General features: G+C 43.9%; 1 protein-coding gene across 1 annotated transcript in view; it reads left to right on the top strand.

Moving 5' to 3' along the window:
- Nucleotides 1–18,196, top strand: part of FRAS1 (Fraser extracellular matrix complex subunit 1) — a 416,963-nt gene that overhangs the window by 320,588 nt on the left and 78,179 nt on the right. Inside the window, exons 42-48 of the mRNA XM_040625321.1 lie at nt 3,233–3,423; nt 4,411–4,564; nt 5,736–5,999; nt 7,793–7,981; nt 9,382–9,501; nt 9,752–9,931; nt 17,819–17,943. Coding sequence (XP_040481255.1) covers nt 3,233–3,423; nt 4,411–4,564; nt 5,736–5,999; nt 7,793–7,981; nt 9,382–9,501; nt 9,752–9,931; nt 17,819–17,943 — 1,223 coding nt within the window. The remainder of the gene's footprint in view (nt 1–3,232; nt 3,424–4,410; nt 4,565–5,735; nt 6,000–7,792; nt 7,982–9,381; nt 9,502–9,751; nt 9,932–17,818; nt 17,944–18,196) is intronic.

Genomic DNA, 18,196 nt, shown 5'->3' with positions numbered 1-18,196 from the left:
GAGGGGATCAGGAATGCCAGCAACGGGGAAGGGAAGGGCGTATGCCCTGCACGCAGAGCTGAGTGTCAAGGAAATAAAAATGCCTGTCCTCTCGTGGTGAGACAGCAGCAGTTTGGCTGGACCACAGCTATGGCTCAGCTCCTTCTAAGGATCTGACATGAATTGAAATGCACGCTTGTCTGCCTGTGACCTTCTCCTCCACATCCCTCCCCCTCCACCACATCCCTCCCCCTCCACCATCTGCCCTGGACCCCTGCTGCCTTTGCTGGTTATCACGGGGAAGGAGAGGCGAGAAGGTGTGTCCTGTCCACGGGCCCCCTGAGACCGTGGTGACTGGCAGTTGAGACAGCTCCTGGCCGGTTACCGTGTTGCCGCCTGTGCAGTGAGATCCCTGAGTGCCAGCGCTTGGCGCTAATTGGCATGCAGCTAGCAGCTCCCACAGAGAGGCCCTTGACTGAAGGTGTCTGTGGCCAGCATGGTGCCTGGGATTTGAGCCTAGTTCCCAGCAATTCGTCTAGCGGTGGCCACGTTTTCCTCCAGAAAATCGCGGGTCCTTTCCCCCATCTTGCTTTCATTATGTGCACTCAGGTTTGTTTATTGCTGAATTAGCTTTATCTCAACAAATGTTTATGCCAGAGACAAAGGATGTAAAGATGAGTGAGACACAGCCCCTGCCCTGAGTGGGAGACAGATAGGAAGACTGATAAATGACAATAAATTAAAAATGCTGGGACAGGGAAAGGGGCAAACCCTGAGAAAGTACATAGGGTGAAACGATGACTTCTGCTTGAGAGGGCAGGAAAGGCTGAGGAAGGTGACGTTTGTGTTGGAACTTGAAGGGTTAGTGGGAGTCTCACTGTGGGCAGAGGGAAGAGGATGGGCAAAGGTGGGGAGTCATGAAAGGGTAGTTGCCCCCCACCTCTATTTCTCTTCTCTCCAGGTGGTTTCTTAGTAAGCCTTCCTAACGTGGTTTGACATTAACCTGGAATGCCTGCAGAGGAGTATTTCACTGGTCTAGAAGTCAAATTTCTGGCAAGCTCCAGCTCTCTAAACAGTGATTCTCAAACTTTCATGTGTATAAGACTCAACTGGAGGGCTCGGGAAAACACAGTTTCCTGAGCAGCAAACCCAGCATTCCTCCCCTCCCCAGAGGCTGGGAGGCCCATGCATTTGCATTCCTCCCCCCCCCCCCGACACCCCCCCCACCCCCGGCTCATAGGCGATGCCATGGCTGCTGGCCCAGGGAGCACATTTGGAGAATCACTGTTCTACATTAGTATGAGCCTGGAAGTAAGGAAGAGACGCTCAGGGGGCTGGGGGGCGGGGGGGGTGCAAATAACTATCCCAAGATAATTTAAGGACTCCAGCCCTTGCTCCATGGGTGTTCAGTACCGAGCCTGTTTTGTGTATATGAAACTAGCTACCTAGATTCAGAATCCTGCAGATCAGCATAATGCCTTTTTAAAAATATTATAAGAAGCAGCTTTAACTTCTTACCAGCAAGCCAGGAAGAAACAGAATAATTATACTGTGAGGTATAAAATCTAACAGCATGGACTACATTCATTCAGTACCAGCACAAAGAGAACAGACCCACCTTGATTACCTCGAGGGCATGCATCACGGTGTTCCAGCACAGCACAGTAATAGATGTTCCTAATGATAGCCTGCATGCATCAAGAACTGTTTAATTTGCACATAGTATATTCTGCTTAAGAAGGCAAGGAAGCACATTAATGAGAATGATTTACGGGAAAAAATAGAAGGTGCAATTTTAAAACTGGGAAGGATTGGTGCTTAAAGCTTCAGTGACAGATTCACTTGTTGAATGGCTTCTTTCCCAATGACAGAAAATAAGTCATTTCTCTATTTGAGTATATTTTTAGGTATTGTTTAGTTTATTTAAGCTCTTTCTGACCCAAATCAAGAAGCCACATTTCTCATATTTATAGCGATCAATGTAAAGGGAAAATAAAAATGTGAAGGAATTACAGCACTTCCTTGTGGAAACACTGAGCTGTGTGTGCTAGGGATTATCTGGTCACAGGTCACTCAGATCCCTCCATGCCTCTGGTGTCAAGAGGAACCAAATCTGATGGGTAAAATCTAAGACAGTTCACGTCATGGAAGAAAAAACAATTGTCCTGAGTTCTTATTTCAAACAAATTATAAGTAACACTTTTTCAGTCCTAGTCTTTCTGTTGGAAGGTTAACCAAAAAATGACACTGTCTACAATTCAGGAAGTCAATGGCCTTTTGATTTATGACCTGATCTTTGCAAAGGGCCATGAGAGAGACAAAGAGAAACGCTTTGTTGCTTTCAGACCTTCTATATACACTTTTTTTTTTTATATGTATCCAGGGAATGTTTGAAGACACAGGGGTTTCTTTTTCTCCTCTCTTTAGAAGAAAATGTGGTAACAATTTAAAATCAATCAATTAGAGAGACTCAGACCAAGGAAGAGACAAGCCATCCATCATTTAGATGGTGTTTACTCTTCCCCCTTGGCCTTTTCCAGTGTTTGGTTGGGGCTGGGATGAAAAGAAGAGTTAACTGGAACCAGCTCTATCTCTGGGGCTCTGCATGGAACTTGAGCATCTCAGGGCTTGAACGGCACCTGAGCTGTGGACAGTCCCGGAGCATCGCAGTAGCCCTAGGGTACCATCCCGGGGGCTGAGCACTGACCCCTGGGGAGGTTTCCTTAAGGAACTGAGGTCAAATGAAAACTTGCTTAATGAGATATCTCTTAGATTAAGAAGTATACAGTTAGTCTTTTCTTAAATAGAGAAGGAGACTTCCTTTTGCAGGGTGTGCTAGGCAGGGTGGCTTTGAAATTGACCAAAGCTTAAGGTAGAGCCCTTGCGTTTGTGCTGTTACTTGTCCGAGGACTTACTTTATCACAGATTTCTAACAAAACAACCACTGATTCTTTTTTTTTTTTTATTCTTGCTATGTAAAATAACATTGTGAGTGCTTTCATGCACATTATCTCATCTGATTCCCTGTGGAAACAGCTGGGCAGCTGTAACCATGTGTAGATGAGAAATAGTAGGGAAATTGGGATTTGACCCCAGAGTCTTCCATTTCTAGTCTTGTGCTCTTTCCATTCTCCATTTTTATCCTCTAATGTAATTTCCTCTGTTGTTGATAATGCTGTCATGTTTTCTAGTTCAGCCTAGTAAGCAGGAATTCATGGATCGAGGTAAAAATTCTCTCTTGATGTTGACACAGGTGATCGTTTTGGCCCTGGAGCTACCAGTGACCTAGAGGCATCATTCCCTATTCAAGATGTCCTGGAAAACTACATTTACTACTTTCAGAGTGTTCATGAAAGCATTGAGCCAACCCATGACATTTTTAGTTTTTATGTAAGTGATGGAAACAGTCGTTCAGAAATCCACAGCATCAATATCACCATTGAGGTAAACACTTTGAAGTTGGGAAAGTGGGCCTTTGACAACAATATCCCCCCATTAGCTAGCTTTATATGAACTCAAAAGCAAAGAAGATTGCATTTGACCTTCAGTTTTCGAGGTCAATTTAAAAATATAACCCTGACCTTTAAGAAACTTGTAGAATTAAGGCTGGCATTTGGGGATGGTCTGACTTAGAAATCTGAATCTCCACTTCAGGGTAAAATGTGTTCATTCTATGTGAAAACAGTTTGTGAGGGTCAGACAGAGAAACCATCAGTCTCATCTTTAGCTGAAAACTAACATATGCCTGTTTTTCCCTGAAATTATTGTATGATTTCTACATGTATACTTGCCTTTTCTTAAATTTTTAATGCATTTATTTGTTAAATTATAACATCAAAGAAATGTGTTCCTTGATGCTGTATTTATTCTCATTTGAGCAACTAGATAGCTTGCTCTACCAACCCAGGGAGACAGAGATAAAAGATAAAACTCAGAATGGAATATTCTCTGCCCTGGGAAAAGACCCTCAGCACCCTTCGGAGGTGGTAAAGGAGGGCTGGCACAGGGTCAGGGAGACAGCTTTAGAAACCCACGCTTTTAAATACGGTGTCCTACAGTACTATGATACTCTTGGGGTTTTCTAAGACAAATTTTGATTTCAAATAATGTGCTCTTTTATCCTCAAAATATACTCGTACTTCTCTAACCACATGTCCAGATTTTTGGTCTGAAAAACATGATCATTGTACCCGTGGAAAATATCTTGAAGATTTCTGTAGAATGTCAGTTTCTTTTCAAGGAGACATTTTGCTTGTGTGACTTCTTCTTTCAAACGAACCATTTTGATTGGGAATTAAAGATGGTGACACATTAAGTACTATTTCCATAGTGAAAGTTGATGTGACAATGTTACTTTTGCTGAATAAGGTTCATTTTCTTTCTTCTTAAACCAATATCTGTGTGAGACCTGATACTTTATGCTTTCATCAGAGGAAGAACGATGAGCCTCCCAGGATGACCTTGCGGCCCCTTGGCGTGCAGCTAAGCTCGGGAGTCGTGATAAGCAATTCTTCTCTGAGCCTGCAGGACCTGGACACTCCAGATAATGAGCTGGTTTTTGTACTGACAAAAAAGCCCGACCACGGTAGGACCCAACTGCTGTGGCAGGCTTCTTAATTGAGGTGCCCGATAGGGTTTAGAATAAACACATAGATTTCTGTTGATTATTCCTCTACTTTGCCTCTGCCATTCTTTGCATCAAAGTATAATCAGATTCACAGCTAGCCAATATTCTTTGGGGTCACAGTGGATACCAGTTGCTCTAAAAAGCCTGAGTCCTAGGTAATTGGTGTCTCTGAAATTCAATTTCAGCTGTTTTCTTGCTCTCCTGTATAACCTCAGGCAAAATAGGTTTAGAGTCCTGTTCTCATAGTAGGCTTCATTGCTTGATAGTCTTGGGCCATCTCATGCAAGGAACACTGTAGCAGCCTTGTTATTAATTTCACAAGGTGTTCACTTCAGGTTAGAGGTGTGCTAGATGTCTTTATGAACTTGATCCTTTTGCAAAGAAAGCACTTTTCCTGATTAAACCAGAGGTAAAAACCACCATGGGAATCTTTTACCTACTTCTTTTCTAAGTGCCATCCCTCTGATATTAGCCAAAGCTCTGGAACTTTCATCTCCCAGGTGGTACCTTAGTGTATCGTAACACCCTTGGTCTTTTAAAGATGAAGTTGTGTTGATGGAAGGTTAATATAAGAGTCTGTTGGTCACTGCATTTTATCTCCCTTCACTTTTGCTTTCTTTAATGAAACACTTTAACTGTCCATCATGCTACACATGACCCTTGAAAACAGAAAAATATGCTTCAACCCGAAGATGTCTGGTATCTTTCTGAATTTAAAAGGAATTTAAAACACAGATGCCCTAGAAGGAAGGCAGCAGGAGAAGAGTGCTATTTTCACTTTGCAGAAGGGGAAAATAAGGTTTAGATAACGCAGAGAGTTTGAATTCATGGAGGGCGATTTGATTTCTAAGCCACTGTATTACCACATTCACTGTGTCTCCTCAAGAGATTTTTGAACAGGAAAAGTTAAATTTTATCTTCTTTATTTGTAGATGAGGCCACAGGGCAGCACCCTGTGCTTCTGTAGAAAATTCTGAGTTGTTGGTCATTTATGTGTGTGTGTCACCAAGAGCCTCTGAGGTGCTGGACATTTTACCCAGGCTCTCGCTAGTTGACAAATTCAGGCAATGTTTTGGTGCCATATATATTCTACCATTGTTTCTTTGTTTTTCTTTACTTTCTTCCTCAGGCCATCTGCTCTGGAGGCAAACTGCTTCTGAGCCTCTGGAGAATGGGAGGGTTTTAACTCAGGGCTCCTCCTTCACCTACCAGGATGTCCTGGCCGGGCTGGTCGGGTACATGCCTGGTGGTCCCGGGGTGGCAGTGGATGAGTTCCGGTTCTCCCTCACGGATGGCCGCCACGTGGACACGGGGAGGATGGAGATATACATAGAACTGCCTACAAGTGGCGCCCCCAACTTGGCTGTAAACCGAGGCCTACAGCTCTCAGCAGGTACCACAGGAATGGAAGAGAGTAGCTGCGGTCCGTCTGTCCTTATTTCTTCTTTGTCAGCATGCTTGTTAGCTCTGTGGGAAGGTATTGAAGTGGACATTCAGAATTCAGAGAGACTGGAGGTGGGGAGAGCTTTTCTTTCAAGGACACTAATTGTTGTGAGTGACTAATGTAAATCTCTTAAATTCTTTGGACCAGATGCCTCTCTGTGAATTTGAGAAGAGATTGCGAAGAGTTTATAGTACTTCCAGGGTCCTCAAAACCCTAATTTATCCAGCTACTTACAGGGCCAGGTTTCTTAGAACATGGCCATTGCCCAGCCACCCCCACAGGAAAAAACAGCAACAACAACAACAAAAGAAATCCAACAGAATTTTCAAGATGTTTACTTAAAAGACAAAAAAGGGGGGGGGGGGTTCTGGGGGGGGGCAATTGGGAAGCGATCATAACTAAAAGAGTTTATAAAAATAATTAAGATTCACTAGATAGGGTATCCTAGGGTATAACATTCGCAAGTTTGCCTGTGTATAAGCAGCACCTGAAGGACCTGTGACACGTGTCAGTCTTGAAGTCAGTTTGCATAGGGAGTTACTTAATTAGGGAGTGGGCCTTTTCCCTCCAGAACATCTGCTCCCACTGGGGTCCTGTTTGTTTATCTACTCTTAGTTTCACATGTATCTGGTAGTGAAAACTATATGGCATAATGGTATTTGAAAATTTGGAGATTCCCAAAGGTTCCCATTATTCGATCTGAGATTTAACTTTCCCCTGTTTACAAGCCAGTAAGTTAGCCTGTTACTGTTTCATGGGTGCTGATAGAAGACAGGAGACTCCTGGGTCAGAGACCAAATACTTTGTTACTCACAGCACATTGGGCAGCATTGCCATCAGCAAGTTTGCATCGTTTCCTTCTGCACTCCAAGTCTGGTGGGAGTGATGCAGAAGGTCCAGATGGATGCCTTCACATGCAATGGGACCCATTAGAGAAGAGGAACGCTGAGCTTGGGGGAAACTCCCCCTGTTATAATCACAATAAGCAAGCCTGATCTTTGTCCCAGAGGAAGTATCATCTCATCCCTTGGGGCTGCTTGCTGAGAATGGCCTGGGGAAAGAATAGTTAGGCCTTGCATTGTTGGCATTACCCAGCAAGAACACACAGGTTGCCCAGGGTCCAGCCAAACACTGGGATGTATTAGACATGAATGACTAGCATCTATTTTACCAGAATTTACTATTTTTAATATGAGCTGGAATTGCCAATTACTATTGTCTCACCTCCTTTCCCAACGCCCACATAGCCTTACAGGGCCCCTGTTTTATAATCCTGTAAACATTGATTTTAACTATTTGGTTTGAGATGGCAACAAGATATATTTATAAGTTTATGTAAAGCTGTTGCCAATGATTTAGTGAACCTCAAGATAGTAAATAAGTTAGGTCCAAGAAGGTTTCACCAAAGATCTAGGAGTTATTACATCAATCCAGGGAGGGGCAACTGATAGGTCACAGGAGTAGAGTGAGCATGGGGCAGGGAGAGTGAAAATGGATCAGCAGAGAAAAGGGCTCAGATCTAAACCCGAGGGAAGATTAATAGACTGCAAAGTTGGGATTGTTTTACTTAGGGAAATTAAAATGTGTGCAGCTGGAAACTGAGAAGGGCAAGCACCCGGTATTCACTTAAACCCAGGCAGTGTGCGATCATTTAGTCTCTAGTCTCCTGAAATCACTTGACATCCTATTCAAACATCCATGCAATGATGGGCAATGACCTCCTCTCTCCCACTCCCTTCCAGGGTCTGTAGCACGCATCACAGAACAGCATCTGAGAGTGACAGATACTGATTCGGATGACCGTCAGGTGATGTACATCATGAGGGAAGATCCTGGCGCGGGGCGTCTGCAGATGATAACACACGACAACCTGGAGCAAATCTCTGTGAAAGGCCCCATCCGGAGTTTCACCCAGGCTGACATTAGCCAAGGTCAGCTAGCTCTCTTGCACCTGCCCAGACTTGGACAGAGTCTACTCACAGTAGTAAATGGGAGTTAAATGCCTGGTAGCTTATGGCAGTAAACTGCACTCTTTGTTTTGAATAAGAGCTGTGTTATAGTTTCATTTATTCTTTCTTGTCTCCTCAATTTTTTGTTTAAAAAAACTATCCTTCTTGGCTAAAATGTGTTCATGCTTTGACATAGCATTGATGAAATTTGGGGCTGTTATGGAGGAAAAAAATCATTTTGACTTGCTATGATGCTAAAAAGTGTTTGTGAGAGAGAGGAGGAAAAAGAAGTGAATTGGGATGGATTAAGGTGGAAATTATGCCTGCCTTAGGTGAACAATTTATATCTCTTTTCAGCTCCCCAAAGAGCACAAGTTAATGAACTAAGCAAAATGGAAGGGCATAAATCGGAGCCGCCTGGGGGAGATTACATAGCTCATCCCTCCTCCAGGAAATGCTGATGTAATGTAAAAGCATCAATGTTGAATGCTACGTAGTTACTGTACAGTTCTTTCAGGGGTAAAAAAAGGGAAAAAAAAGTTACGTGGTGGGGGAAAAAAGTAATCCAAAGTCATGGGATGATGTGCAATCCCATTTAGAGGTGGAGAATAGCCCCGAGGAGTAGACATAAGGGTCTTGTCCATGTGCTAACACTCAAAATGGGGTAGCAGCTGATTTCTCGCTGGACCTGTCTCTACTTTCCTGAAGGGGATGGAATAGACAAAGGGATAGTAATTCCTTAATTATTCTTTGCCTCAGTGTCTCTTTTGTAAAAATGAGACTGAGTACTTCTCCCTAGATGTTTGGTTATATTTACATTGCAAGGTGCCTGGAAGTGAGGCTGTGGCTGAGCAAAAACGTAAGAGTTTGTGCTTCTCCCTGTGGATCCTTATGACTAATATGTAGAGTTTATCTGTTAATTTGTTGGTTGGTTATATTCAGTGTTGTTTCAGAAATGGCTGAGAGCTGCACTGGGAAATGGGAGTGATGAGCTCTGGGAGAGGATGGGCCGCAGCTCCGTGTCCCTGGCCCTGCGACGTGGGTATATAGCCAGTGATGTGGGTGCCATCGCTGCACATTTTCCATGTGGTTGCTCATGAGACTTCCTTTGAGTCTTTCACAAAAGCTCAGCCTCAACCATAAGCAGAGCTACTTGGGATGATTTTATTATGAGAGTGTTTTTGATTATGAGGAAGTCAATAGCGAGAGGGGAAAGAGAGGAATTGAAAGCTTTAGATTAAAATGTCTAAAGCAATGTCAAAGTGAGGAAGGTGTTAATTGATTCATTGGTGTGAATACCAATCAGATTCCCACTTCCCACTTCAGAAATAAGGGCAGAAAGCACTAATAGCGAGTCTTGATTATCTTGTCCTTTTTTATAGGCCAAGTAGAATACAGACACGGGAAAGGAGAATCTGGCGGGAGCTTTGCATTTAAATTCGATGTGGTTGATGGAGAAGGCAACATGCTGATTGGGCAGTCATTTTCCATCAATGTTTTGGGTAAGAGGGCATTGGGTTTCTAAAAATATTCCAGCAGGTCTGCAGTTATACAGTGTACACTGTGCTTACCTTGAGGCTGGGGTCTTTCCTTTACCGAGCTACATGGGAATCTGGAATCCTGTCTCCTCTGTTGTGTGAAACTCTGGCTCCTTAGGGCACTCTCTGAGGGATAGGCCTAAGGATTATTCTGATCTTACTCCTGGACAGCTGAAAGGATCCATTTTCAAATCACTATTTCTGATATTTTCAGAAGACAATTCCCCACCAGTCATCACCACCAACAAAGGGCTGGTCTTGGATGAGAACTCAGTGGAGAAAATCACCACTCTGCAGCTCTCTGCCACCGACCAAGAGAGTAAGCCTACAGAGTTGATCTATACAATCAGTAGACAGCCCGAGCTGGGCCACCTGGAACATGCAGCATCCCCAGGTAAGCCTGTCATCTCCTGCTTCATCAGACCAAAAGTTGGGATTTAGTAAGTGTTGGGAATAAGCCACATACACCTAGAATCTGCCTTGGTTAGTATTTATTTTTGCATTACTAGTTTTGACCGTTCTATACTACCTTGCATCATAATTTGGCACACAGCAGATGCTCAGTAATTCCTTGCTGAAAGTTGAACAAATAATTGCAATTTATGTAAGCAGTCTTGTCTCCATAACTAGATTGTCAGTTCCTTTAGGGCAACACTACATCCTGCTGTTCTAAAGTCTGAGCACCTGGCACAGTATGATGCCCTAAAAATGTAATTCAGGAAATAACAAGTGAGCATGTGTATTGGGCAAGATTCTAGTTGAGCTGCTGCTGAGGGAGCAAAAACAGATAAAGGAGGTCCCATCCTCACCCTCTAGTATGCTTTATTGGACGAGATAAGGAACCTTTGCATATAACCATACCTAAGGGAAGAATATGGCAGGTATTTTAGGAACTGTATTAACCTGGTGTCATAGAAGTTCAAAAATGGGAGAGGCTGCATTGGGTAGGAAGGTGCATAGAGGTGGCATTTAAAGGTGCCCTGAGAGGGCACCTGGGTGGCTCAGTCTGTTAAGCGTCTGCCTTCAGCTCCAGTCATGATCCCAGGGTCCTGGGATCGAGTCCCACATTGGGCTTCTTGCTCAGTGAGGAGCCTGCTTCTCCCTCTGCCTGCCACTCCCTCTGCTTGTGCTCTCTCTTTCTCTGACAAATAAATAAAATCTTTTTTTAAAAAAAGTGTGCTTAGAAGGTAGAGTTTGAACAGACAAAAATGGTGTTATTTTCAGAGAAGGGAATAGCATGTGGGCACATTCAAAAAATAATGAATGGGCCAGTTTAGCTAAAGCATATATTTGAAATAGGAGTAGATGCGGCTCATGGGTAGACTGAGATTTTATGGAGGGTCTTCAAAGCTGGGATAAGCAATCCCTATGTAATTCAATAGGCGATAGAGAGTCACTGCAGAGTTCTGAGCAGGGAAGGAAAGTGACATTCGTCTAGTGTCTAACAGATGGACAGAAAGAAAGCGAGAGGAGGCAGTGACAGTGGGTCCGAAGTCTCACGTTTGGCCCAATAGTAGGTAGTGAGTCTTCCCCTAGAGGGGCGGTAGTAGAAATAGGAAGATGAGAACCATGTAAGAGATATGTGCCTGGCACCTGGTAAACTGTACTCGATCAACAACAGTTGGTGGAAGAGTGGGAGGGAGGGGGGGATTTCAGGGGGAGAACCTACAGAACTTGGCAGTTGAATGGATGTGAGGCGTTTGCTGAATGAGCGATCTAAAGGTAGAGTCGTCTTTGTTTCGTACACCGTGGAGGCAGCAATGGTTTGCAGGAGATTTAGATCGTCACCCACTTCCTTTGGATTTCAAGTTCCAGATCCTTCATTCATCCAACCAGGGGAATAACAAAACAGGGGATGTACTTACCCAGATTCTACTCACTCTCTAATACAGGGAGTCAGACCATAAGCAAGTGAGCAAGTCGATATATCGTTTATCAGTGGTTATGAGTATTTTAGGGGAGAAATAAGAGCATTCCAGGGTAGAGAGCAAGGGGGTGAGGGAAGAACTCCCTGCTATAAAATGACATTTGACAAGCGGTCTAGGGGGCTGAGGGAGCCAGCCATGCTGGTGTTATAGGAAAGGGCCTTCCAGACAGAGGGATGGGTGAGTTTAACCTCCTGGGGTGGGGTCAGCCTGGCACATCCCATTCCAGAGACAGCAAGACCAGTGAATGAGCAGGGTGGATGAGAGGGAGGTCCGTGGGGAGGCGAGCTTCGAGAAGTGGAGGGTAGTCTGGCAGAGTTGGTGAGAGAGGCAGACCATGGTGATGGTGATGGCGGAGGGGGAAGTGTTGTGAGCGTTTGGTGGGAGAGTGTGGGAAACGATGGAGAGATTGGCCAAAATCCCTAATGCAAGTGGAGCAAATGGCCTACCCTTTTGTCCTGAAGTTCCTGGGGGAAGAATGCAGATCAGCACTCCTAAGACCTTGGCTGTATGAGATATTTGATAACTAATTCATGAGCTAATTGCTTCTGCCAGAATTCTGTCAGTTTGCTGATTGTATCTCTCCGAAGATGAAAGGGCAGACTCTTGGCTGTTGTGTTGGGCAACTGCATCCACACTATGCAGAGCTTTAAAAGCCCTGAGCCTCAGGCAAGGCACTGGCAGCTGCCTAGCTGCTGGTCGTTCCCAGCCCTTACTCTTCTTTGACTGGGGGCTGTGTTAAGAGTTCAGCGCGAGGCTGCTTCAATTACTCCTTTTCTGTTTTTACAGTCTCAGCCTTCACTGGGCTTAAATTCTGGCTGCCAAGACCAAGCCAGTGCTGCTGAGGGAGACTCGTAGGTGATCACATTTCTCCCTTATCTTGGGAAAGCACCCTCCAAAAATAGAGGGAGGACTTTCCTTCCCTGGGACACTACCCTTCACCTGCCCTTTTCCACCAGGCTTGACTTCCTAACTCACCTGACTCACACCCCACCCCACCCCCAGTTTTTCTGAGGCCACCTGTTTCTAGTAACTCTCAGTGGCCCAGATCTGAGGATCCAGTCCCCTCCCCTTTACTCTTGGGGCCTCTTCCCATTGCTAACGGAACAGGGCTTCCTGCCCTTCCTGCATCTCCAACCCCATTCTGTATCCTTTCTGTAGCATTTTGCCAGAATTCTCACCTTCCCTGTCTGCGCTGAGAATATTTTCGTGAGCTTGATTCTTTTTAGATGTGAAAGGTGTCCCGTCAGAGGAGATGCACATTGACATCTTGCATTCCTCTCCTAAGGCAGCTGGAGCAGCTCAGGGAAAAGCCCCCACACCTCACCCCTTTGCCTCAGTGGGTGAGGATGGGTCTACCAGGAGCTGGGGTAGGCTGGCCTGTGCTTTCCAAAAAGAGCAAGCAGACTTCGAGGCCACTGTCTTGTGGTGCAGGCACTGAGCTATTTTGGGACCGATGCCTCTTGGAATTATCAGTCTCCACCAGTGCTTGCAGATTTCCTCTCACTGGTTAACTCTAAAGTGGACTCAGTCTCATACTGTCTGTCCTGGTCAGTGGATCATAATTGATTGTTCTTTTTAGATAGACAGGAAAGGTGTGATGATTCTATTTTCTTCCCCTGAGGAGATATAGGGAGCCATATGCCTATGCAAACTGTGCAGAAGACAGACCAGAGCCTGCTGCCTCTAGGGAGAGTAGCTTGAGAGTCTAGGCCCCGCCTGGGCCCTTTTCAAGGTTGAGGGACCACAACCTCATGTCAGGGACCCTGAAGACCCTCTTTTTCTTGTGAAATCAGAGTAAGGAGTTATATTATTGGGATAGAAGCTAAGCCTCTGAAACAAAGAGACCCAAACTTCAGTGCCTTAAATAAGTTCATTTTCTCTCACAGAAAAATCCAGAGGCAGGTGGCCCGGATGGCCTAAAGTGCCTCAATATGAGGCTCCCATCTCTGGTCCAAGGTGACTACTGTAATTGTTGTCATTCCCCAGCCAGAGGTAAGGGACAAAGACCAGGGGAGCCCACGTCCTTTGCTACGTTAGGAGTATTACTGGAAGAACACATGTGAATTATTGATCACATCCCCGTGGCAAGAGGGTAGTCAGACAAAGCTGTGAGGTGGCCGGGAACGGTAGACCCTAACTGGGCATCCAATTACTTCGCTGACACTTAGAAGTTGTGTTTTTTAAAGTCGGGGAGCAGTATAGCAATCTCCAGCACAGCACCGGTTCTCACCTTCACCAAACGTTCACTGAGTAGCTGCTGCCGGAGAGGATTTGTTCTAGAAGTGGGAGACATGCAAACAAACACGTGTGAATGTGTTTCTGTAGCCGTGACAGCAACATGACAGGACAGTGGGAGCCACCGCACGGCAAGGTCTGCCTGAGAGAGGTGTGGGAGTGAGTTAGGAACAACTTCCAGAGATGATGCTTTAGCAGAGGTGTTCCTTGGTCTCCTCTTTCTCTCTGCCTCTCTCAGGATGGTGACACCAGAGTATTGTCTCACAGATCTGGGGCTGGAAGTCAGAGATCATGGGGTCAGCAGGGTTGAGATTCCCGCTGAGGGCTGTGAGGGAGAATCTGTCCCGGGCCTCTCTCCTTGGCTTTGTAAAGTTGACCATCTTTGTGCCCACGTGGAGCACTCCCTGTCTGTGTATGTCTGTGACAAATTCTCCCCTTTTATAAATCCGATTGGATTGGGGCCCCCTCTAATGACTGCATCTTAACCACTTACATAAGCAATGATCCTATTTCCAAATAAGGTCACACTGTGAGGTACTGAGGGTTAGGACTGCAGCATATGAATTTAGGGAGGGGGCGTGGGGATGACACAATTCATTCCCTAACAGGAGGCTTTGAAGAAAAGCTGGAGCAGAGAAGCTGAGGGTTTCCCCCAGCCTGAGCCTGCAGTGGGACACAGGCAGCATGCATAGAGCCACCCACAGCGCTGCGGAAAGCGGGAAGGCCAAGGCAATTGCCTACATCCTGTTAAGACAAAGCAATTTCTTCAAAGATGCTTTATTCACGTACACTTCCCTGACCTGGACTGAACTTTCTCTAACATGCTGGCCCTCCAGGGGAATTGGAAAAACTGACAGGGTTAATGTGGGTCTCCGTAATATGGCCAGATACATAGTTTAGCCAGCAGGTTGGTAACAGAAAACACCTTCGATGGGATTAAACTCCTTCAAGATATTTCAAACAGTAACTACCTGCTGTGACAGCCAGTAGGGATGATATGTTATTAGAAATACCACCTTGATGGTGAGTAGCTTAAGTCTTCTGATACCCAATTAGCAAAGGCTAGAATATTTTTTTAAGTGTACAGAGATGGAAAATCTGTTCTCAGTAGGACCTCTTAGGTAGCTTTTATAGTGGATGAACTGACTTCATTCACCAAGCGTGTTTTGAGTACCTACTGTGTGCCAGGCACTATTTTAGGTGCACACTAGTGAAGAAACAACACAAATCCTTGTCCTCTTGAAGCTTCTGTTCTAGATGCACCTCGTTACCCTCTGGCACGAAGTTAGGGACATCACTTAAGCGATCATATTAAATACCCCATCAAAATCGGTATTTCAGACAAGAAAAATACTAGAGCCAAAACAAGTATTCTAGAAGAAATGATTCAATTAAAAATATTACAATGATGATATTTCAGGGGTGGATCCATGAGTGGCTTTTGTGATTCTTTACTACATTTCTGTGTTTTTCACATTTTCTTTAATAGACATGTATTACTTTTATATTGAAAAAAAATTAAAGGATAAGAGTAAAATCCAAGAGGCTCCTTGCCCAGCCTGCAAAGGTTAGATGAGCTGTACAAAAAGTATTCCTAGCAAGCATTAACTTTGGAGTTAGAAAACCTTGAGTTTCACCCCAGCGCTGCCTTAGCTGTGTGAGACCTTGGGTAGGTCACACTGCTTTTCTAATTTTATTCGTGTCATAATCTAGAAAAATGGAGGTAATATGCCAACCTTGACCTCCCAGAACTGTTAAAAGGGAAAACTCAATATGTATAAGCAAAGCTGAAAGAGTGTTCTGCACATGGTAGGTGCTCAATGTTTGCTAGTTTGAATTGGGAAGGACTCATTAAGATCAAGCCTAGAGCTCTCATATGCTACTAGTGGAAATATAAAAATATTTTATATTTATAAAATATAAATATACCACTTAGTTTGGCAGTTTCCTAAAAAGTTAAGCATGTACCTAACATATAGTCCCACCATTCCACTCTTAGAGATTTACCCAGGAATAAAAACTTCTGCCGATACCAAGACTTGTGCATGAGTGATCATAGCAGCCTTATTTACAATAGCACGAAACTGGAAATAACCTAAATGTCCATCAACAGGTGAATGGAGACACAAACTACGATATCTCCATCCAGTGGAATACCACTCAACAATAAAAAAGAGTAAACTATTAATGCATGCTGCAAGATGGATAAATCTCAAAATAATAATGCTGAGCAAAAGAAACTATGCATAAAATAGTATATACTCTCTAATTCTAATTATGAAAAAAATTAGAAAAAATCCAACTAATCTATAGTTACAGAAAGTAATTGATTTGTTTCTTTGGGATAAGGTAGGGGACAAGAAAGGGAAGAATGGAAGGATTGTAGAGTGTCAGGAAACTTTGGGGGTGATGGACACGTTCCCTATTTTGATTAAGGTGATGGTTTCATGGATATGCCAAAGCTCATGAAATTGTACACTTTAAATATGTGCAATTTATTATATGTCAGTTTCCTCTCAATAAGAAATGTTAAGAAAAAGAAAGATCAATTCCAGACCTTTCTTTCCAAGAAGGAAAAATCTATCACCTTTCTTAATCACTCTCAGAGTAACGACTCATATAAAGGGACAGGGAAGTAGGTGACTGGTTGATTGTGAGAATCCAGACAAGTATTTCCCCGTGAGCTGTGAGGATGGATTCACAGCAGGGAACGAGATTTAAATTTCTCAGCGCAGCCAGTCTGAAGTTATTAAGTTTTTAAAGAATGGTATGGATTTCTGTCTAGAGCCACAAGACAAAGCGATAAGACAGGGGGCCACATTTTTTGCCTGTCAACAGCTGATGTAGCAAGCACAGAAATATCAAATGCCTTCTCATAAAAAAAAAATAATGCCCCAATATTCAGGAGGGTGTTGTATCTAGGTAACAAATTCAGATGATAAAGAGAGTTACAAATGTAAACCATGTGGGTTGAATTTTTTTAAAAAAAGATATTGATGTCCCAGTTAAATGTAAAACAGTCAAAGTAGATTTTCTGTTTTTTTACTGAAAAGGCACACTGGTTTTGCCGGGATTAACAATGATAAATAATACATCCCAGGAAGCAGCAAATGAATTTCAGGACCAAACCAAAGGACTAGATTCGATGGATTAATACCTCAACACCCAGAATCTGAAAGAGGGAATTTGTGCTGAGGGACTAAAAGATGTGGTTTTGTTTCAGTCTTGGCTGGAACCAGAGGATGAGACACAGAAGCCCTAAGATAGAAGCAAGAATTCTGGGCCGTTCTGCTAAATGCTGTGGCACATTTAAAAACATAAGATGTTACTCATTTGTGGGATACGTTGGACTTATCTAAAATCACTTAGTTTTTTTGTGTTGTTTGTTTTTTTTCTTTTACTTTTAGTACAAGTCTGAAAAAAATTTCATGTGTTTCCTCTATATCATGTTATTAAAGGATACTGGTTTTTTAGGTCATTTAAGAGTTGAGATAGAATGATTGCGCCAACCCTAAAGTCATGCGGTTTTGTAACTGTCAGCCTGGCTAAAGTGGTATATGAAAAGCTAGAAAATCGTAGACCAGAGAGTTGAAAGGGACCTTGAAGAAGATGAAATGAAATCATGGATGCCAGGCTCACCAATCACAGAGAAAAGCTTATGTGTAGCCAAGCCCTGTGACTCCAGTGTTCAAAAGCTAAACCATCACACAACATTAAAAATTAGGACAGGTTTTCAGAAAGGACTATGAGGCTATGGGGGAATATAAAACCTAAGAAAGAGGAGTTTGGAGACTAAGGCAATGGCTCTACCTTTTACAGATTTGACCTGCATACATAAACCCCCAGAGAAAGGAGAGGAACATTTATTGAGCACCTGCTGTTGGCTTGGCACATAGCAGAAGCTAGATAATTAAGTTAACATGTGCTCCCACAGAACATATGCTGTGGTGGGGAAAAAAATACACAAACGACTCTAGCACGAGGTCTCAGAGAGCAGCACGTAAATGCTGTGAGAGATATACAAAGGACTCTGGTGAGAGTATGGCATTTCTCTAGCATTAAAAGTATGGCTAGCGTTTTGACATAATTTTTCTGGTTCTCTCTTCCCCTTTTGGTAGGTATCCAGATTAGTTCCTTTACTCAGGCTGACCTGACTTCACGAAACATTCAGTATATCCACTCCAGTGACACTGAGAAACATTCTGATGTCTTCAGCTTTACGCTCTCCGATGGAGTCAGTGAGGTAGGCGAGGCACTCCTTTCCCTCGGTGAATGGGTACTGATCCAGCAGTCTTCTTTGAAGGGAGTGTGAAAAGCAACTCTGCAAGCTTCACTTTCCCCTGCTGTCACCCAAGGATGGTGGTGGCCTCTGACAGCCCCTGGGGCTGTCGCTGAAGGGAAACCACTTTGGATTCCTGTTCAGTCAGTCGTGCTAGGAATGGGTGAAAGGAAGATTAGAGACTACCTGCCTTCTACTTGGGTGGGTGCTGGGGACA

Source organism: Ursus maritimus, unplaced genomic scaffold, assembly GCF_017311325.1.
Source record: "Ursus maritimus isolate PB19 unplaced genomic scaffold, ASM1731132v1 scaffold_8, whole genome shotgun sequence".
Lineage (NCBI taxonomy): Eukaryota > Metazoa > Chordata > Mammalia > Carnivora > Ursidae > Ursus > Ursus maritimus.
Note: the sequence above shows the minus strand (reverse complement) of the source record. Positions and strands in the feature narration are given on the sequence as shown.